Source organism: Sciurus carolinensis, chromosome 2, assembly GCF_902686445.1.
Source record: "Sciurus carolinensis chromosome 2, mSciCar1.2, whole genome shotgun sequence".
Classification (NCBI taxonomy): domain Eukaryota; kingdom Metazoa; phylum Chordata; class Mammalia; order Rodentia; family Sciuridae; genus Sciurus; species Sciurus carolinensis.
Genome location: NC_062214.1, coordinates 175,459,648 through 175,478,871, shown reverse-complemented (window position 1 = coordinate 175,478,871; position 19,224 = coordinate 175,459,648). Strand labels below are relative to the sequence as shown.

Genomic DNA, 19,224 nt, shown 5'->3' with positions numbered 1-19,224 from the left:
TATGAGCCTGGGACCTCAGCTAGGTGGTAGAATTGCTAGGTCTCCCAGCTTCCCTCTGCTTTCCTTCCTCTCCTCCTTCTTTCTTCCCTCTACTTCCATAGTCTCTTATTCTCTCACCACACATTCTGTCTTTATAACAGGCCAGTTAAACTAGTTTGCATGGTAGATTTAAAAAAAAAAAATCAAATCTTTTTTTTTAATTTTTTTTTTAGTTGTAGATAAACACAGTACCTTTATTTTATTTATTTATTCCTTTATTGTGATGCTGAGGATTGAACCCCATGTCTCACATGAGCTATGCAAGTGCTCTACCACTGAGCCACAACCCCAGCCCCTCAAAAGCAAATCTTGCTAGGTCTCTTAAGGCCTAGAGCTGGAGCGGGTATGTACACACATACACAGTTGGCAATCCCCTCTCACCACAGGTGCTGAATCCATATGTACTTATCTATTATGTTCCTTATAAGTCATCATTCTTCATAATACTGACTCCTTCATAGAACTTAGAAAAGATCACAACACTGTTTGAAAAGTGGTGAGTGATTCTTAAATTCAGGATTTCATGATATTGACTTTGTTAACTTCTTCACACAGGAAACCTGGACAAGCATGAAGAACTAGAGAAGCTTGTAGCAAGGTTCTTGGGAGTAGAAGCTGCTATGACATACGGCATGGGATTTGCAACAAATTCAATGAATATTCCTGCCCTTGTTGGCAAAGTAAGGCACTTTGTCACTTATAAAATTTCTCTCATACACATCTTCTTTTGTTTTCAAAAGCATTCATGACAAACCAAAAGCAATCATAACTTCAGACATAGTTGTCTCAAAGATATTTCTATCACAGATTTTTGGACAAGTATATATTCCATGAATCCATGATCCTTCACTTCTCTGTTAGATGATGCTTACCTTCTTCTTTTTAATACAATTTTGAAGGGAGTCTAATAAATAAAAACTTCTGAAAGACTAAAATTATGAAAGGTCAGTTCAGAAAGTTATTTAACAGATGGGTTTTTCTAAATTGAAAAACATGAAAATGTATGTCATCCTAACATATAGGCAAGTTATGTATAAACATATATGTAGACATATTTATGTATTTATCCATCCATCCTGTGGCTAGAGCTTGTGAGGGGGCAGTTGAAGACAGAAAAGATAACATACTTTGTATATTGCATTTTACCAGATTGGCAGTTATTTATTCTCATTTTAACTTTGATGTCTGGGAATGGTGAAAACGTAGTGGATTAACTCAAGCAGAAGACTTGAGTTTTTGCTTGTTTGTTGGTTGATTGTATGATCATATTTAGCTATGTGACTGTGAGTGTGTCAAATAACCTTTCTGGTCCTTAAACTTTCCTTCATAAGTGGATTATTCTAACTCTAATTCAGTTGTGCAGTTATGTGGTTCTGTAAGGTACAAATGGGACAAATGGAAAACAAGTATCAGGGTAATATTGACATTACAGTAAATGTAAATGATTTATACCTTCAAGGAGAAAACAGATTATTATATTAGATAAAATTAAGTAGACTTTCTAACATAAAATAAGAGTCTATTTTAAATATAAAGACATCAAGGTTAAAAATAAAAGGATAGGACTGGGGATATAGCTGAGTTGGTAGAGTGCTTGCCTTGCAAGCATAAGGCCCTGAGTTCAATCCCCAGTACTGCAAAAACAAATAAATAAAATAAAGAAAGAATGAAAAAAGATATAGCATGCAAACAGTAATCAAAAGAAATGTGAAGTGACTACATTGTATAAACAAAGATTTCCAAGCAAGGAATATTTCTGAAGATAAAGATGAATACTGTATATGATAAAAGAAGGAGAAGTATACAAGTATAGAATTCTAATTAGAGATATCAACACCCTGTCTCAATCAATAGAATAAACATAGAATCAGTATGGATATAGAATACTTAGAAAATACCATCAACCAGCTGACCAAATTGACATTACTCACACACTTCACCCAACAACAGCAAAACATTTACCTAGGTAGACCATACTTTAGACCATTAAACAAGTTTTTGTTCTCTGACCACAGTGAAATTAAAGTAGGAATCAGTAACATGAAGATATCTGGAACATCCTTGAATATTTGAAACTTAAACCACACACTTCTGGATGATCCATGGGCCAAAAAAGAAAAAATGAGGGAAGCTAAAAAATATTTTGAATTAAATGGAAATTAATATCACAATTTGTTGGATAAAGGTAAAGCTCAGAAGGAAATGTACAATGTCAAGTGCCTACATTAGGAAAAAAGAAAAGTTTTATTGTTGGTTTGTTTTTTGGTACCGGGGATTGAACCCAGGGGTGCTTAACCACTGAATAACATCCCCACCCCTTTTAATTTTAATTTTTTTTTTTAATTTTGAGATAGGGTCTCACTAGGTTACTTAAGGTCTCACTAAGTTGTTGAGGCTGACTTTGAACTTACGATGCTCCCGCCTCAGCCTCCTGAACTGCTGGGATTACAGGCATGCGACGTGGAACCCAGCTAGAAAAATTTTTATTTTAATAAACTAGAAAAGAGCAAACTAAACCCAAACTAAGCAGAAGGAAGTATGTAATAAAGAGAAATGCAAAAATCAGTGAGTTAGACAGCAGGAAATAGTGAGCCAAAGCTGCCTATGGAGAAAGTGAATAAAATTGATAAATGTCTGGCCAGACTGATCATGAGAAGAAGACGTAAAGCACCAATAGCAGGAGCAAGTGAGGGTATCACTCACTTCCTACAGAAGTCAAAGATAAAGACAGAGTGTTAAGAACAACTTTATGCCAGCGAATCCAACAACTTGGATAAAATGGACTGATTTCCTCAAAGACACCAGTGTGTAGTTCTTTGACATCACATTGATTATAAGGCTTTGCTGTCCTTCATTTAGGAATGTCTTAGAATTTTTACACTTAGAACATTAGATAATTTCATCTTCTCCCTGTGTGAACACAAAATCTAACAAATCCTTATCTAGAGTTAGATTTCTTGTGTATTTACATGGAAGGTATTACCATAAAGGTTTGTCTTCTGAATCACACGTTGTAGTTGAAAAGTTCCTGAATATCATCTAACCTGGTAAGGGCAGCAGCTTTCTACTTTTCTTAATTCTTTGAATCTGGTACTGAATTTCTCTGTGAGATGGTTGTTCATCTTCAAGGCAGGGAGGGCAGTGTGTTGATAAACAGCGTTCTGGAAGCAGGAGCTTTTTATTGAGTCACCTGCTTGTGAGCATGCTGATGGCCTTGAGCAAGAGTTATCCTGACTCAGTTTCTTTGTGTGTAAAGTAAAGATGATAATAGTACCTTCCTCATAGGGTTGTTTTGGCAACTGAAAGTATTAATGCATCTAAACCTCATAATATGTTGCCTGAAACATATTATGCACTTAGATGTCAACTGCTGATATTAAATATCCTTTTCTTTTTCTTTCTTTCTTTCTTTTTTTTTTTTTTGCCAAGAATATAATAGGACTCATAGTAGATTAGGAAGGGAAAAAAAAAGATTGATGAATATAGGTGGTGAATAAGGTTTTCTGAAAAAGAGATGGTAAACAAAAAGACCATAATGATATGGCATATTTTGCTAGAAAAAGAAATTACCTGGAAAAAAAAAAAAAAAAGAAAATAAAAGAGTATAGATCCACACTGCATTTAGTTGTAGCTCCTCAATCTTTTCCATTCTGTGATTGTCCTGTCTTTCCTCATAGACTGTCTCAGTTTGGGTTTGTCTGCTATGTCTCATGATTTCGACCAAGGCTGTGCACTGAGGAGAACACAGTGCGCCCTGTGAGGGTGCGCGGTATTGTGTGATACTGGGGATGTGAGTCTGGATTACTTAGCTAGGATTTTCCATTATAAACCTACTACTCTTCTCTTTGTAGTTACCAAATGTTATGACGGAGAGGATGGGACCGTATAAATAGCATTTCTCAATCAACTTTCACCTACTAATTTTAGTATGCATCTGTGGATTTTGCCTGTGGCAGTTACTACTTTGATGTTCTTGTGTTGATTTTTCTACTTTTCTCACTCCTTCTATACTTATTAATTTGAAACATGTATAAGGAAGAGTTGTCCCCTATTTATTTGTATCATTGTGTATTTGTGAATTTTTCATTATTTGGGTAGTAATCCAACATGGTTGCTTTTTGTTGCCTGAGTTGTTTGAGTTTTGGTTATTGGGAGCTCATTCAGGAAGTCTCCTGTGTCCTTAAAATATGCATTGACTTTTTTTCAAAGTACTTTCTTGCTTTTTGGCACATTAAGATGTTCCAGCCTCTCTGGTTGCGGTGGCACATGCCTGTGGTCCCAGAGGCTCTGGAGGCTGAGGCAGGAGAATTTCAAGTTCAAAGTCAGCCTCAGCAGCTTAGTGAGGCCCTAAGCAATTTAGTGAGTCCCTTTCTCTAAAGAAAATATAAAAAGGGCTGGGGGTAGCTCAGTGGTTGAGTGCCCTTATGTTCAGCTCCTAGTACCAAATAAAAAAAGATGTTCCAGGATCAGCTTTGTTCCCTATCCTAGCTTTGGAATCAACTAGAGAATCATATTTAGAAGACAGGTTCTGGGAACCAGGTATGTTTATTGCTATAGGATTTCACTGTTTCTCTTGCCTTAGTGGATACAGCTAGAACATGTATATGTATACTAACTCATGCATACAAGCACATCAGTGTATGTATGTACATATATGTATATAATAAACATGAATTTTTAAAATCTGGAGTTTGTATCCATACTTGCAACCCTCTCTTTTATTTGGTACCAGGGATCAAACCCAGGGTGCTTTGCTACTGAGCCACATTCCCAGCCCTTTTTAACTTTTTTTTGTGTGTGAGACAGGGTCATGCTAAATTGCTGAGGTTAGCCTTGAACTTATAGTCCTCCTGCCTTAGCCTCCCAAGCTGCTGGGATTACAGATGTGCACTACCTCGTCCAACTCTCTAGTCCTCCCTTTCTTTAATCTATACATTTTTAACTAGGTAGCTTTTATTTAAATAATAAAAAACTAACACATAGTAAAAAATTCAGACAACTGCTATTATAGGTTTCATTAGTGTCCTTCCAAGAATATCGTGTAATAAATAGGCATATGCATATGATCATACATCTTTCTTTTATTTTTTATTTTTTGGCAGGTAGGGGGCATACTGGGGATTGAACTCAGGGGCACTCAACCACTGAGCCACATTCCCAGCCCTATTTTGTATTTTATTTAGAGACAGGGCCTCACTGAGTTGCTTAGCACCTTGCTTTTGCTAAGGCTGCCTTTGAACTTTCTATCCTCCTGCCTCAGCCTCCTGAGCTGCTGGGATTACAGGCGTGTGCCACCACGCATGGCTTTTCTTTTATTCTTATGGAAGCATATTATGTACTTTCTGTACCATATCTTACTTGTTTTTATCTAATCAGATATTTTGAGGCTGTTTTTTGACAGAGAAAAACCTGTCTCTGAGTTCAGATCTTATAGGTGGAAGAACTCCAGGAGAAATGGATGAGTAAGAATTAGGGAAGAAATAAAAAACCAAGAGCACCAACCTTTTCCTGTTGCTTTAGCATGAACCACATTTACATGTGAAAGTAAAATTTGTTTCAGGGCAAAGCTGAGGTCTACACATCAGGGGATATGGGGTTTTTAAGTGAGATCCTCCTTGAATTCTGGATGTGGTTAGTAGAGAGAGAAAGTGCCCCATTTCTGTAGGCCTTAACCTCTGAGCTGCCTCTTCCTACAAGCAAACAGGACAGCATATCAAAACTCAGCTGGAATATTCTCAAGTCAAAGAAACCCAAATAGCAGATTTTAGATATAGATAAGAACCTCTTGCTATGTACATGAATATTTAGGTTCATCACAGAATGAAGGTATAAAATAGGCTAGGATTTTGCATCTGTTTCTAAGGTGTCTCTGCAATAACAAATATCTATATGCTTTAAAAAAATCACTTTGTTGTTGTGTAAGATTTCCTTAATAGGGCATAATTATTAGTGACTGTAGCATTTTGTAATTTGTGTAATTAACACTTTCCCCTCCATCATCTTACCTTCCTGTGCTTGTGGTTTTACAGGGTTGCTTAATTCTGAGTGATGAGCTAAACCACGCATCACTAGTTCTAGGAGCCAGACTGTCGGGAGCAACCATTCGAATCTTCAAGCACAACAGTGAGTTTTTCATAGAATTCACTACTGATCTTAGGGTTTAATATTCTTTGGACATGTGGTAGTAGTAACATTAGTTTCATTAATAATTACAAACACAAATGAAACTGAAATAGAACATTTAAGATGTTCTTCTGGTCCTGTTTTTGAAAAGTTGTGCTCTTCCCCATTGGAGTAAAAACAGAGGCCTTTTATGCAAAATATGATACTCTCCTTTTATTTGACTTTCAGGTTTTCCGTTCAATTTTCTTGTTTGCAAATCTCTTGTTAAAGTATACTTAATTGATGCTCACACTGCCTCTTGCCATAACACTAGGATATTGAGATATATAAATCAGGATTCCTAATCTGAAGGAATAAAGAGATTTTACAGCTAAACCAGCATCTACAATACGACAGGTGCTGAAATGTAGATATGTACAGATGCTGGGGGACCTCAGAGAAAAGTGCCAGAAAGCAGAAACCTGCTCTGTAAGTGGAAGTATCTGTGTATTGTTAAAATAATACACAATAAAACATGATTTTCGTAGTTAAAATGCACACAGTGAGAAAAAAATTATAGCACTGTATGTTTATTATCTTTTGCCAAAATATGTGTATGTACAGACAAAAGTCTAGTATAATATATTCCAAAATGTTCTTTACCTCTGGAGGGAAGGATTATGGGTGGTAATAACTTTCTTCTGTTTGTCTTGCCTAAAATGTTTTACGTGAGAGTGATAAAACATATTTTATTTTAGCAAATGAAACCTTACTAAGGAAACATGCTATTTTTTTTAAACAATACATTGTGAATATAGATTGTCAGTAGCTGTGACTACCTCGTCTTTAATGCCAGTTTGGCAGTCATTTCTGATTGTGCCATAAGTTAGTCATCTCCTCAGTATGGACTTTAAGTTGTTTCTAAACTTTTCTATTAGAAATGCACTTCATTCACATTTTTGTACAGTCATCTGATTAGTGCCTAGCAGTCTCAGAATGATTGAGTAAGAGGGTGTAAATTTTTAACACTTTTCCAAATTGCATTTAAGCATTATACAAATAACTGTTTCTAATCACTGGATAATGTAGGTTATTATGAACCATTTAAAATCTTTCTGAATCTAATAAGTAAATAATATGTTGATTTTTATTTCTTTGATTATTAAGTGTATAGCAACTTTTTACATACTTATTTAATTTGTTGGTGTTACTTTATAAATTGGCCATTTTCAAACTATTTATCTTTTTCTCTGATTGTAAGAGCCCTTTATAGTTTTTTTTAATGTCGCCTTGGTTTTTAATTTATTTTTGACTCTTGTTTTTTTGTGTCTTGCTATGTAGACTCATTAAAATGTTCACTTTGTCACGCTTGTTTGGACTTTTGTATTTTACATAATGTTTTCCTCATTTCAGATCATAAGGTTATTCTCTTCTGGGGAGTTTTATGCCATATTTTCAACTTAAATCAACATGAAATTTGAGGGCATAATATGGGAAAGAGATCAAACTTTTTCCTTGATTAAGCTATTCTGTTATAGATATTTCCTCTTATCTAAAACTTAGAATCAATATTAATTTGTTTCTCCTTTCTGTCTATAAACATAAGAAACTCAAAATAATGAGTACATATCTGTTTCCTGCTGATTTCCACACATTTCTGTCTGTAGAACTGTAGACTTCAAATTAGGTCAGATTTGCTTCTGTAGGGAGCATCTCCTGTCTTCTTTAGGCAGGGTGCAAACTGCTTTATTGCAAATAGCTGAAAGTTTAAGCACAGTCTCAATCTTTGGCTATCATATTTGTGTTTGTGTTTTGTGTTTTTATTGCTTTATTTCTCCTTATCAGAGTTCCTTGTACTTATGTAATTTTGTAAATCCCTCCTCCAGAGATGAGCAATAAAGAATGCAAACTCATATTTTATGGTGAGTTGTCTCCCACCACTATTAAATATTCCCCAAATTAATATTGCTTTAATTTGGGGAAATTTTTTAAGAGTTTCATTTCAGAGCAATATTTTAAGTATGGAGGCCATAATGGTGTCAACAGTCTTCAAAGCATTTGTCTGTAAAGAAAGAATACTGTATGAGCCTCATTAATTGTAATATCAGGTGATGTCCTAGGCCAGTTAGCCACCTTAAGGACCAACAGAGCCATAGAATTTGGTTATGTATGGATAGCTGAGGAAATTGAATATGAAACATTCTCAACTGCTTGCCAAGCTTGCTTAAAACAGACTCAAGCACCCAGATTGATGTATTTTAAACCCAGTACCAAAATAAGGCTATTTAACAAGCACTTATTGAGTATATCCCAGGGGGAAGGAAATAGAGACCACACTTTGAAGTTTCTCCCCCTCATTTGTTTTTCAAGAGGTATACATATTTGCGATGGTTTGTTCACACTCTTTTCATTTGATGCTGGTGCACATTAGGCAAGCACTCTGTCACTGAGCTACATTCCCAGTCCTTTGTTCACACTCTTGCTCAGTCTTCTTTATGCTTTCATTTCTGATTCACTCACTAGAATTAAAGATACAGTTTGATTCTACAAACATGAAAAAGCTAACTCAAAGCTTGGTATTTAAAATGAAGCGTTGGTCATTTCATAAAGCATGCTAAGCAATCAAAGCAGTCAGTCACCAGAGTTATTTAATTTTATTGATGGTTTTGAACATTTGTCATTATTTAGGTTTCAGTTAAAGGTGGCAGTAGTGCACCATTTTGCCCTAATCTTATTGTGCTCGACTATAATTATGTCAATGTTCTTTGCTATTCGAGACACACTTCTTGAATAAGAAATATGTATTTGAATTTTTGGAAAAAAAAGTTAGGAAAGAGGAAGATTGTCTGTGACTTAATTCTTTTTCATGTGCTCGTAGATATGCAAAGCCTAGAGAAGCTGTTAAAAGATGCCATTGTTTATGGTCAGCCTCGGACACGAAGGCCCTGGAAGAAAATTCTAATTCTTGTGGAAGGAATATATAGGTAATCCTACTTCACTGTCCTTATCTTCGTGACTTGGGTCTATGAAGTCATAGAATTATGAAGCTGAAGGCGGTAATGCCACACTAGCATCCTCTGGAAACTAAGGAAAGCATCTTTGTGACTCGTTGAAATACCTGGAAGCAGAGTCGGCACAGGAATAGAAGACTTTTTGTGTGTACACTACAGTCTCCTCATGCCCCTTCTCTTTGGGTCATGTATTTTTCCAGTTTGTAGAGGGAACCTAAACATTCGGGCAAGAATCTGGATTCTAATATGTCAAACCAAACTACATACCACTTAATTTGAAGAGATATTTTTCTTTGATTAACTTTGCTAGTTCTTACACTTATTCTTTTATCTCCTAGTTTTTTATTCTTTTGTGTAATTTTAATTGAATATGCAACATAATACAAAGTCTAATGTTGCCTATAATTACAAACTTTAGAAGAATCTGTGTGACCTTAATTCTTTCTGTCATGAATTAGGATCTATTGTATTCTGGCACTTGTATTAAAAGATCTAATCTCCTTTCCCCTAGACTTCTGCCAAACCATGACACCAGCTAACCCTGTCAATTTAAAATTACAGGTGGAGTTCATTAGATATTTAAAAAGCAGGAAACTCAAAACATTAATAATAAAGTGACCAATTTCTAATTTTGAGAGGAAAAAAATCTCAACATATATAATTTTTTAATCCTGTTTTGCCAGCATGGAGGGGTCTATTGTTCGCCTTCCTGAAGTGATTGCCCTCAAGAAGAAATACAAGGCATACTTGTATCTGGACGAGGCTCACAGCATCGGTGCCCTCGGTCCCACAGGTCGAGGTGTGGTAGACTACTTTGGCCTGAATCCTGAAGATGTTGATGTCATGATGGGAACTTTCACGAAGAGCTTTGGTGCTTCTGGAGGATATATTGGAGGCAAGAAGGTGAATGGACCACGAGAATGGACAGTTAAAGATGAAAATAGGGTGCCTGAACTTGGCAGTGTTTAGCAGATGGGCCCTGAACCAGAGTATGGAGATCCTGACTTTGTGCTTTAGCTCCGAGTGCCAGTGGGCTTCCCGCTTCAGCTGCCTGGAGAGTGACGCTGATGTCTCCTCACTGAGCTGAAGGCTGGTTCTGTTCATTGTTTGTTGTTTTTTTATTTGAGCTTTTTTCTAAACTACGTTCTGGTCTGAGATATAGAATACCTCTTTTGTGAAAGAACACACAGTGGTGTTTCCTGTTTGCCAGTCTTCTGCTGGGTTTCAGTTGTGTTCACAATTTCAAAAGTAGTGGGGTTATCATGGGAGGCACTGGGAACAGAAGATCAGTTTCCCTGCCCTTGGACTCAAACACATCACGGGTGAACATGGAAAGAGGAAGAAAAAGCATTTGCTAACCCTAGGGTCCTTCAAAATAGTGTATCTTTCAATTTTGAAATTATGTAGTGAACTTCGAGTTAACTAAAAACCAATGCGACATGGCAGAAATGATAAACCAAGGAAACAGAGGCCGAGATTTGAGTATTTCTCTGCTTGCTTTGTGAAACCTTGGGGAAAGCTCTTAACCTTTCCCTTTCCTTGTTAGTAAAATAAGGATAAATATGTGTAGCTTGTAATTTTGTAGTAAGAGTTTAGAAACTGATGTGTGTAATACAAAAGGGATGCACTTTGATAACATCATGTTAAGTGAAAAGTCATTCACAAAGGGTCACATAATGTATGACGATTCTTGGAGTTTTCTATTCAGAATAGGTGTAGAGACAAAAGTAGATTAGATATTGCCAGGGCTGAGGAAAGGGGGAAGTGAAGGGGACTGTCAATGGGTATGGGTTTCTCTTTTAGTGTTGTGTAAATGTTTTAAAATTAGATGCTGGTGAAAGTTGCACAACTTCAAATATGCTAAAAGTCATTGAATTGTACACTTTGAAAAGGTGAAAATGAGCCAGGTGCAGTGATGCATACCTTTAATCCCAGCGCCTTAGGAGGCTAAGACAGGAGTCTCATAAGTTCAAAGCCAGCCTCAACAATTTAACAAAGCCCTAAGCAACTTAGTGAGACCTTGTCTCAAAATAAAAAGTGGCTGCACCAATTTGCAACTCCACCAGCAACGTATGAATGTGCCTTTTCCCCCACATCCACACCAACACTTATTATTGCTTGTGTTCTTGATAATAGCCATTCTAATTGGAGTTAGATGAAATCTTAAGGTGGTTTTAATTTTCATTTCTCTAAATTACTGGGGATGATGAGCATTTTTTCATATATTTGTTGATCACCTGTATATCTGCTTCTGTGAAGTATCTGCCCATTTCCTTAGCCCATTTATTGATTGGGTTCTTTGTATTTTTGGTGTAAAGTTTTTGAAGTTATTTATCAATTTTGGAGATTAATGCTCTGTTTGAGGTGTATGTGGAAAAAGATTTTCTCCCACTCTGTAGGCTCTCTTTTCACATTATCGATTGTTTCCTTTGCTGAGAAAAAGCTTTTTAGTTTGAATTTATCCCATTTATCGATTCTTGCTTTTATTTCTTGCTCTCAGTAGTTACAATTCCTGGTACAAAAAAATAAAATAAGAGGTGAATACAATAGTATATGGTTTATATTTTCATAACACTTTTTAAAAATTCACTGCAACATTAGGGAAAAATTATGTACGTCAGGTGTTCATATATAGCACATAGTAGGTATTCATAAATATTCTAAATTACTGCTCTTGGGCATCTTAAAAAACGTCATTCTCTAAATAATTGATTGCCTTTTAGGGCAAACACGTTTTTAGTAGGTTTTAATCAGGCTCGGTGGATTTTATTCTCAAATGTTACATTTTTTATTAATGGAACTAGTCTTATTTTAGAGAGTTAACTGCTTTTCAGTAAGATTTATTCCTGTGAACCAAAGGATAGAAAAGTAGTATTCTGAGAGATCATTTAAGTATAACATATTTGTACTTTTGGGTTTTGGAGTATATTTTTTACTATTTTAGGAGTAATAGAGCATTTTATACCATATTTGTATCTCTTTATTTGGCGTTTGTAATTAACACTTCTTGTGTGCACATTTTATTTAAAGATTTAAGTGAAGTTAAAAGGTACCAGAGAACAGAGGTATACAATTAGTTGTTTTAGAAATCCTATAAAGACTTTATGCAGTGAGGTGGGGCATTGGTGTTCTAATGAAAGACACATTTCTGCCACAGTTATTTTATAAATCTCCACATAACTGGAAGATATTCTGATGCCCTTAAAATCAGTATCAGAGAACTTCTATATAGTTTGTTTATCTATCTATTTAGTTACGTATGTATGTATGTATGTGCTGGGGATTGAACCAGAACCTCACACATGCCAGGCATGCACTCTACCTCCAAGCTATATCCGAGCCTGAGTACTATTACTTTAAGAGTGTAAGGATGAGCATTGCAAGTATGAGGTGAAATGAAGATGAAATTTTCTGTAATACTTAGAAGCAGATCATTTTATCTAAAAAAGCAATCTAGAACACCTTCTTGTTTATTGGTAACATTAAATACAGGTATTTTGAAATCAGTTTAAAACACAAAAAAAAGATTAAAGCCTTTGTGGTGTTTCTAACCCAGTTGTTGCTGACAGTACCCTTTGACCATGTTGGTTGTCCTTGCATCTCAGGTTAGTGTCTTTCTGTGAGGCCATTCGAGGGAGACATCCACTGGCACTTGGAAGGAAGGTACTGACTGACATTGCCAGTGAATTAAGAACTGCCTCTAATTCTTTGCTTCTCTGAACTCCCCAGGAACTGATCGACTACCTGCGCACACATTCTCACAGTGCAGTGTACGCCACATCCCTGTCACCCCCTGTGGTGGAGCAGATCATCACCTCTATGAAGTGCATCATGGGGCAGGATGGCACCAGCCTTGGTAAGTCTTTTTTTTCTTGAAACATTTTCTACACTCAGTGGATATTTAGCAACCAAATATGCTCTTTTTGTTAAGCTTTTTTCCTAAGAATAAGGAGTCAGGTTCCTGAGGGGCAGAGTTGGCAGGCTTGTGAGGCCATGGTTTCCATGGGCACTTTTCAGTGTTTTAGATACACATGTGCTGAGAACTCTCCTGGCTCCCTTCCTGCAGAATTTTCTGTTTACAGATGGCAAAGCCTTCCTCTCACTGTCCTACATGCCCTCCTAACTTATAAGTAGCATGCCTTCAGGATCTTTCTTAATTGCATGATCTTACTGAAGACATAATTTATCGTGTAATGATGTTTCATTAATAGCTTATGTAAGAACTGCTCTTTCCATGAATAAGTATCCTTGACGTAACACCTTCTAAAAGAGTTTCTAATTTAACATGCAGTAGATAATGAAGGTCATCCTGAACCTGTTTATTTTGTCTTTGGTGGAATTTATAATCCAAACTAGATGCCTTGACTTGAGCACTGAAGTGAAATAAAGTATTACGTTCACTTTCTGATATTTGGCTTTTATTTTGTGTCACCAGAGGGCAGTGTTGACTATAAATCAGTTATAACAAAATTGAGTTTTTGTGGGGTTTTCTTTTGTGTGTGTTGCTGGGGATTGAATCCAGGGCCTTGTGCAAGCAAGGCAAACACTCTCCTTATACTGAGCTATATCCCAGCCCCTAAAATTGAGTTTTTGTTGTTTTTGCTTTAAAAAGTATTTCCATTGCAAGTGTGAGACATGTATTTAATTTTACTTGCTACTCTTTTTTTGCTTTTTTTTTACTTGTGCCTCTGAACATTTTTTTTTTAATTGTAAACAAATGGAATACATGTTTGTTTCTCTGTTTGTACACGGAGTAAAGGCATACCATTTGTGTAATCATAAATTTACATAGGGTAATATTGTTTGATTCATTCTGTTATTTTTTTCCTTCCTCCCATCCCTCCCACCCCTCTTTTCCCTCTATACAGTCCTTCCTCCCTCCATTCTTGCCCCCTTCCCTAACCCTAACTCTAACCCTAACACTAACCCCTCCCACCCCCCCGTTTTGTGTCATCATCCACTTATCAGCGAGATCATTCGTCCTTCGGTTTTTTGCTTTTTTTGCTTTTAAAAGAGTGACTTTTAAATTTTTTTAAAAAGCCCTTTATTTTATTTATTTATTTTTATGTGGTGCTGTGGATCAAACCCAGTGCCTCACACATACTAGGCAAGCACTCTCCCACTGAGCTACAACTCCAGCCCTTTAAGAGTGACTTTTATAAAGGATTTTGTATTATTAGCCTTGAGCGCTTCACTCTATGGTTGTATAATATTTGAAGATTGATTTGGTTTGTGCTGAAAAACAAGAATAAAGTGGTACATGTGATTTTGATTAAAGTTCTTTTCTTAAATCAAAATTTTACCTTAATATTTTTTCTGATCAGTTATAGATCCTTGTTATTTCTTGTGAACCATTTTTAGAAAAAGTGTGAACCTTTTTAATTTCATGAATTTGTTTCTTCAGAAAGAAAATATTTCATTAATGTTGCATACACACAGCATTAGGGCCTCATGAGTACAAATAGCTACAACTTTCTTTCCTCTTTCTGATGTGGTGTTATTGGAAAGAAAATGCTTTGGTCAGAGAGAGAGAGGGGATGGGGGAGAGGGAGAGAACGAACATGCATATTAGCATTTCTTGTGTTCCTTTACTAGGTATGTTCACCTTATTGGTACAGAGCACAAACTTAGGTGCCTAGGAAAGAACTGACACCTTTCAGAGTTAATGTTGAATCGCTTCTTTGCCTTTTCCTGGTGTGTGAATCTGTGTGGTGCATTACTTCTGGGTAAATGACTTGTCTGTGCTAACAAATGACATATCATGAGAAATTAAGTGTGGTGATTAGAGAAAGACTTGGGCAGCACTTGTTTCCAGTTCTTTCCTCTCCAATCACCCCAAAGCTTCATGGCACAACACAACAGTTATCATGCTCAGATTCTGTGGGTCAGGAATTCAGTCAGGGCATAGCAGGGACAGCTTGACTTGCTTGTGTCTGGGGCCTCCTTGGAAGACTCAAGTGCTAGAAGACTTAGGTGATTGGGGCCAGGGATCATCTGGCCACTTCTTCACTCACATGTCACCTGGGCTAAAGTGACCTAGGCTAAGTAAGGCTTAGCCGCGACCTTCATGTTTTCTCTCCATGTGACATGGTGACTGGTTACTGGTCACTGTGAAAGGACACTTTAGAGAGCAGGCATTCCAAAAGAACCTGGCTGAAACTGCATGACCTTTTCTGATCAATTGTTAAACAATCTCATGACTAAGGCCAGGCCATAATGAAGAGGACAGGAGATTAGACTACACTTCCCCTGGGGAGACATATCAAAGAATTTGTGGCCATTTTTAGAACTGTCCCTACTAACTTCTTTTTTCAACCTTTATTTTATTTATCTATTTATTTATTTTTATGTGGTGCCGAGGATCGAACCCAGTGCCTCACACATGCTAGGTAAGCACTCTACCACTGAACCACAACCCTAGCCCCCTACCAATTTTTAAATAACATCTTTTAAAAATTATTCCCTGAGGTCTGGGGTTGTGGCTCAGTGGTAGAGCACTTGTCTAGCACGTGTGAGGCACTGGGTTCAATCCTCAGCACTGCATAAAAATAAATATAATAAATGTATTATGTCCATCTTACAATTATTTAAAATTTTTTTAACTTATTCCCTGAAACTTTTAATTAGCATGATAAACTTCTATTGGCTACATTCTTTCTCTTATCAATTCAGAGGTCAATACAAACCAAACAAATAGTAGAGATAAATACCTTTTCTCAATAATCCTGCTACCTGACCTAATTGAAGTTGACCTTTTTTTCATCTATTAAGTATTATCTTAATACTTATTTTTATGACATTCTTGAGTGCTTCTTTTTATTGTCCTTGTAGAAAAAAAGCTCTGAACCAAGGCAGTAACCTTTTGATTGTGCCTTAAGGTGATCTTTCTAAAGAGATAACCTGCAGTTAAGTTTTGTAATAGAAATGTTCTGCATCCCTTATGTTCAAGACATTGAATTCATTAATTCCAAAAACATTAAGTATCTTACTGCATGTTAGACTCTGAATCAGAATCCAAAGTGGGAATACACTCAGACTATTTGAATTAAAGCATATACTGGGCAGTACTGAGGATGCAAAGAATGATTGGTAGTTGTGTTGGTCCCAGAGAGCATTGAAGTATAGAACAATTGAAGCTTTGTTAATTACTTACAAATATTTGAGTGCCTTCATTGTGCTAGGTACTGTTCGGGCAGCTGTATTCATCAAAGGATAGAACATCCCCAAATTCCTGGGTTTTCTAGTGGGGGGAGTAAATTATATAATGTGCTAGGAAGTGGTAAGAACTGACAGGTGGTAGATAAGCAGGGCAGGTGTGATTAAGAGGCTGGGGAATCGCTTTGTCATTTTAAAGAGGGTAGGGGTTTCAGATTTAGCAAGAATTTGCAGGAGGTGAGGATTTAGACATGACAGCCCAGGGCCAGAAGTCCCAGAGATGGAGCCAACTTTGTGTTCAAGGAGTAGCAAGGTGGCCCCTGTGACCAGGGTAGATCCCAGTGAGGCAAAATGTGGTCAAATTTGGGGTCACGAGGACAGAGGCTGGGGTGGAAATTCTCATGGAAGGTAGTCTTGTCAGTGTAAGAGGTTTACAGGGGGAAAACCATGGCACACACACTATTTCCCTCATCCTCTGTGGGGTCAGATTCAGACTCTGGAGCAGTGTCCGTGATCTACTCAGTGTTGTTGGACTTGTGCCTGTCTCAGACAGGTTAAGAGTTTCAGTGGTCCTTCACACTTCACGAAATGGCGCAGGAAATAACGTACCCCGTGATGACGTTTTAATGATAACATTTAACCTTTTATCTCACCGTTTAAAAAAGTAATAGACAACATCTCTAGTAATAAGAGAAATGCAAATCAAAACCACCCTAAGATTCCATCTCACCCCAATTAGAATGGCGATTATCAAGAATACAAGCAACAACAGGTGTTGGCAAGGATGTGGGGAGAAAGGTACACTCATACATTGCTGGTGGGGCTGCAAATTAGTGCAGCCATTCTGGAAAGCAGTGTGGAGACTCCTTAGAAAACTTGGAATGGAACCACCATTTGACCCATCTATCCCACTCCTTGGCCTATACCCAAAGGATTTAAAATCAGCATATTATAGAGATACAGCCACATCAGTGTTCATAGCTGCTCAGTTCACAATAGCCAGATTGTGGAACCAACCTAGATGTCCTTCAATTGATGAATGGATAAAGAAAATGTGGTATATATATACAATGGAATATTACTCAGCCATAAAGAATGATAAAATTATGGCATTTGCAGGCAAATGGATGAAACTGGAGAATATCATGCTAAGTGAGATAAGCCAATCTCAAAAAACCAAAGGAAGAATGATATCGCTAATAAGTGGATGAGGACACATAATGTGGGGTGGGAAGAGTTAGTGTTAGGTTTAGAGTTAGGTTTAGGGAGGGGGCAAGAATGGAGGAAGGAAGGACTGTATAGAGGGAAAAGAGGGGTGGGAGGGGTGGGGGGAAGGGAAAAAAATAACAGAATGAATCAAACATTACCCTATGTAAATTTATGATTACACAAATGGTATGCCTTTACGCCATGTACAAATAGAGAAACAACATGTATCCCATTTGTGTACAACAATAAAAAATAAAATAAATAAATAATAAATTTTTAAAAATAAATAAATAAATAAAAAGGAATAGAAAGATACATAGAACTTTTTAACTGTCTTTTCCTGATCCCGTTTCTCCCACGCTCTCCCTAGAGACAGCACTCCCCTTCATCTCCTGCGGTGCCTTTACGCTTTCAGAGTGCCTTTGCCCATCAATAGTGAATGGAGTGTGTGTCCCCCGCTGTGGAAGGCTCACTCTGCTTGCTGTCATAACTCACAGAATGTTTGATATTCAAGTGTCTGAATCAAAACCCACTGTCATAAGTCTCCCCTGGCAGGGGAGGACTGAGGCTGGGGAAGAGGCTGTGGGGTGCGTGTTAGCCAGGCGTCAGCTCTTCTCCTGAGGCGGGCCGTGTCCCTGTCGGCTGGAGTTGTTCAAATATGTTATGCTTCTTTATCTTGGTCACCTTCCCCACGTTATGACAGAAAACATCTCATGACATGTAAAAGCTGTGGGGACAGCGGCTGAACCCACATGCCTACAGAAGTCTCTGCAGGCGAGGGAAGCGTTGAGACAGGTGAGTGCCCGAGTGGAAAACGTAGTGGATTCCATACTGTGCAGTGTCACTGACAAAGGCACACACTGTGTGCAGTTTTGGAGAAATAAAAAGGGCGGGTAGTATTTTTAACGCTTTATATCTTTTTTATTATAACATTAAAGTTACACATAGTAGTTGGGCTCAACCCACCAAACTCACACATGCACAGCATTTGATTTCGGTTCGCGTCCCCCCCATCCCTCTCCCTTTCCTTCCCACCCTCCCTTCTCTCCCTCGTTCTCTTCCTGCCCCCTCTCCCGTCCCCATTCTCTTCTGTACTCTATTAGACTTCCCTCCTGATGCTTTATATTTTATAGAATATACATGGTGGATTGTTGTTAAGGAGTGTTTTAATAGAAGGGGAATTGGAGTTTGGGGATGAGCCACGAACAGTTCATAATAATGTCTTCTGCTACCTGAAAATTTACACCTTAACATACTCTTAAGAACATACCAGATTCCAATAATGAAGGTTTTCTATATTGTGTTTTTATTTCTTTATTTCTTATTTACTTACTATGTATTTGTTCTGTTTTCTTTTAATTAATTAATTAATTAATTTTTATTTGTTCTAATTTGTTGTACATGACAGTTGTTTTGGTACTGGAGATTGAACCCAGGGACCCTTTACCTCTGACTAGACCTCCCGACCTTTTTATTTTTAATTTTGAGACAGTGTCTTGCTAAGTTGCTGAGACTGGCCTCAAACTTGCAATCCTCCTGCTTCAGCCTCCCAAATCTTTGGAATTACAGGTGCGCATCATCATTCCCAGCTCTATGTTATGTTTTTCAATGTTACATGAATTGGTCCTATTGTGCAAATCTTACTGCAGCTTGCTTTATTTGCTTCATATTGTATCTATTTCCGTTGTCCCTGTTGAGTGTGAGGTTC

At 37.2% G+C, this 19,224-nt stretch overlaps 1 protein-coding gene across 1 annotated transcript in view; it reads left to right on the top strand.

Annotated features, from left to right (window-relative positions):
• Nucleotides 1-19,224, top strand: part of Sptlc2 (serine palmitoyltransferase long chain base subunit 2) — a 106,864-nt gene that overhangs the window by 47,053 nt on the left and 40,587 nt on the right. The window contains exons 5-9 of the mRNA XM_047539405.1: nt 595-719; nt 6,069-6,162; nt 9,020-9,125; nt 9,836-10,055; nt 12,882-13,008. Coding sequence (XP_047395361.1) covers nt 595-719; nt 6,069-6,162; nt 9,020-9,125; nt 9,836-10,055; nt 12,882-13,008 — 672 coding nt within the window. The remainder of the gene's footprint in view (nt 1-594; nt 720-6,068; nt 6,163-9,019; nt 9,126-9,835; nt 10,056-12,881; nt 13,009-19,224) is intronic.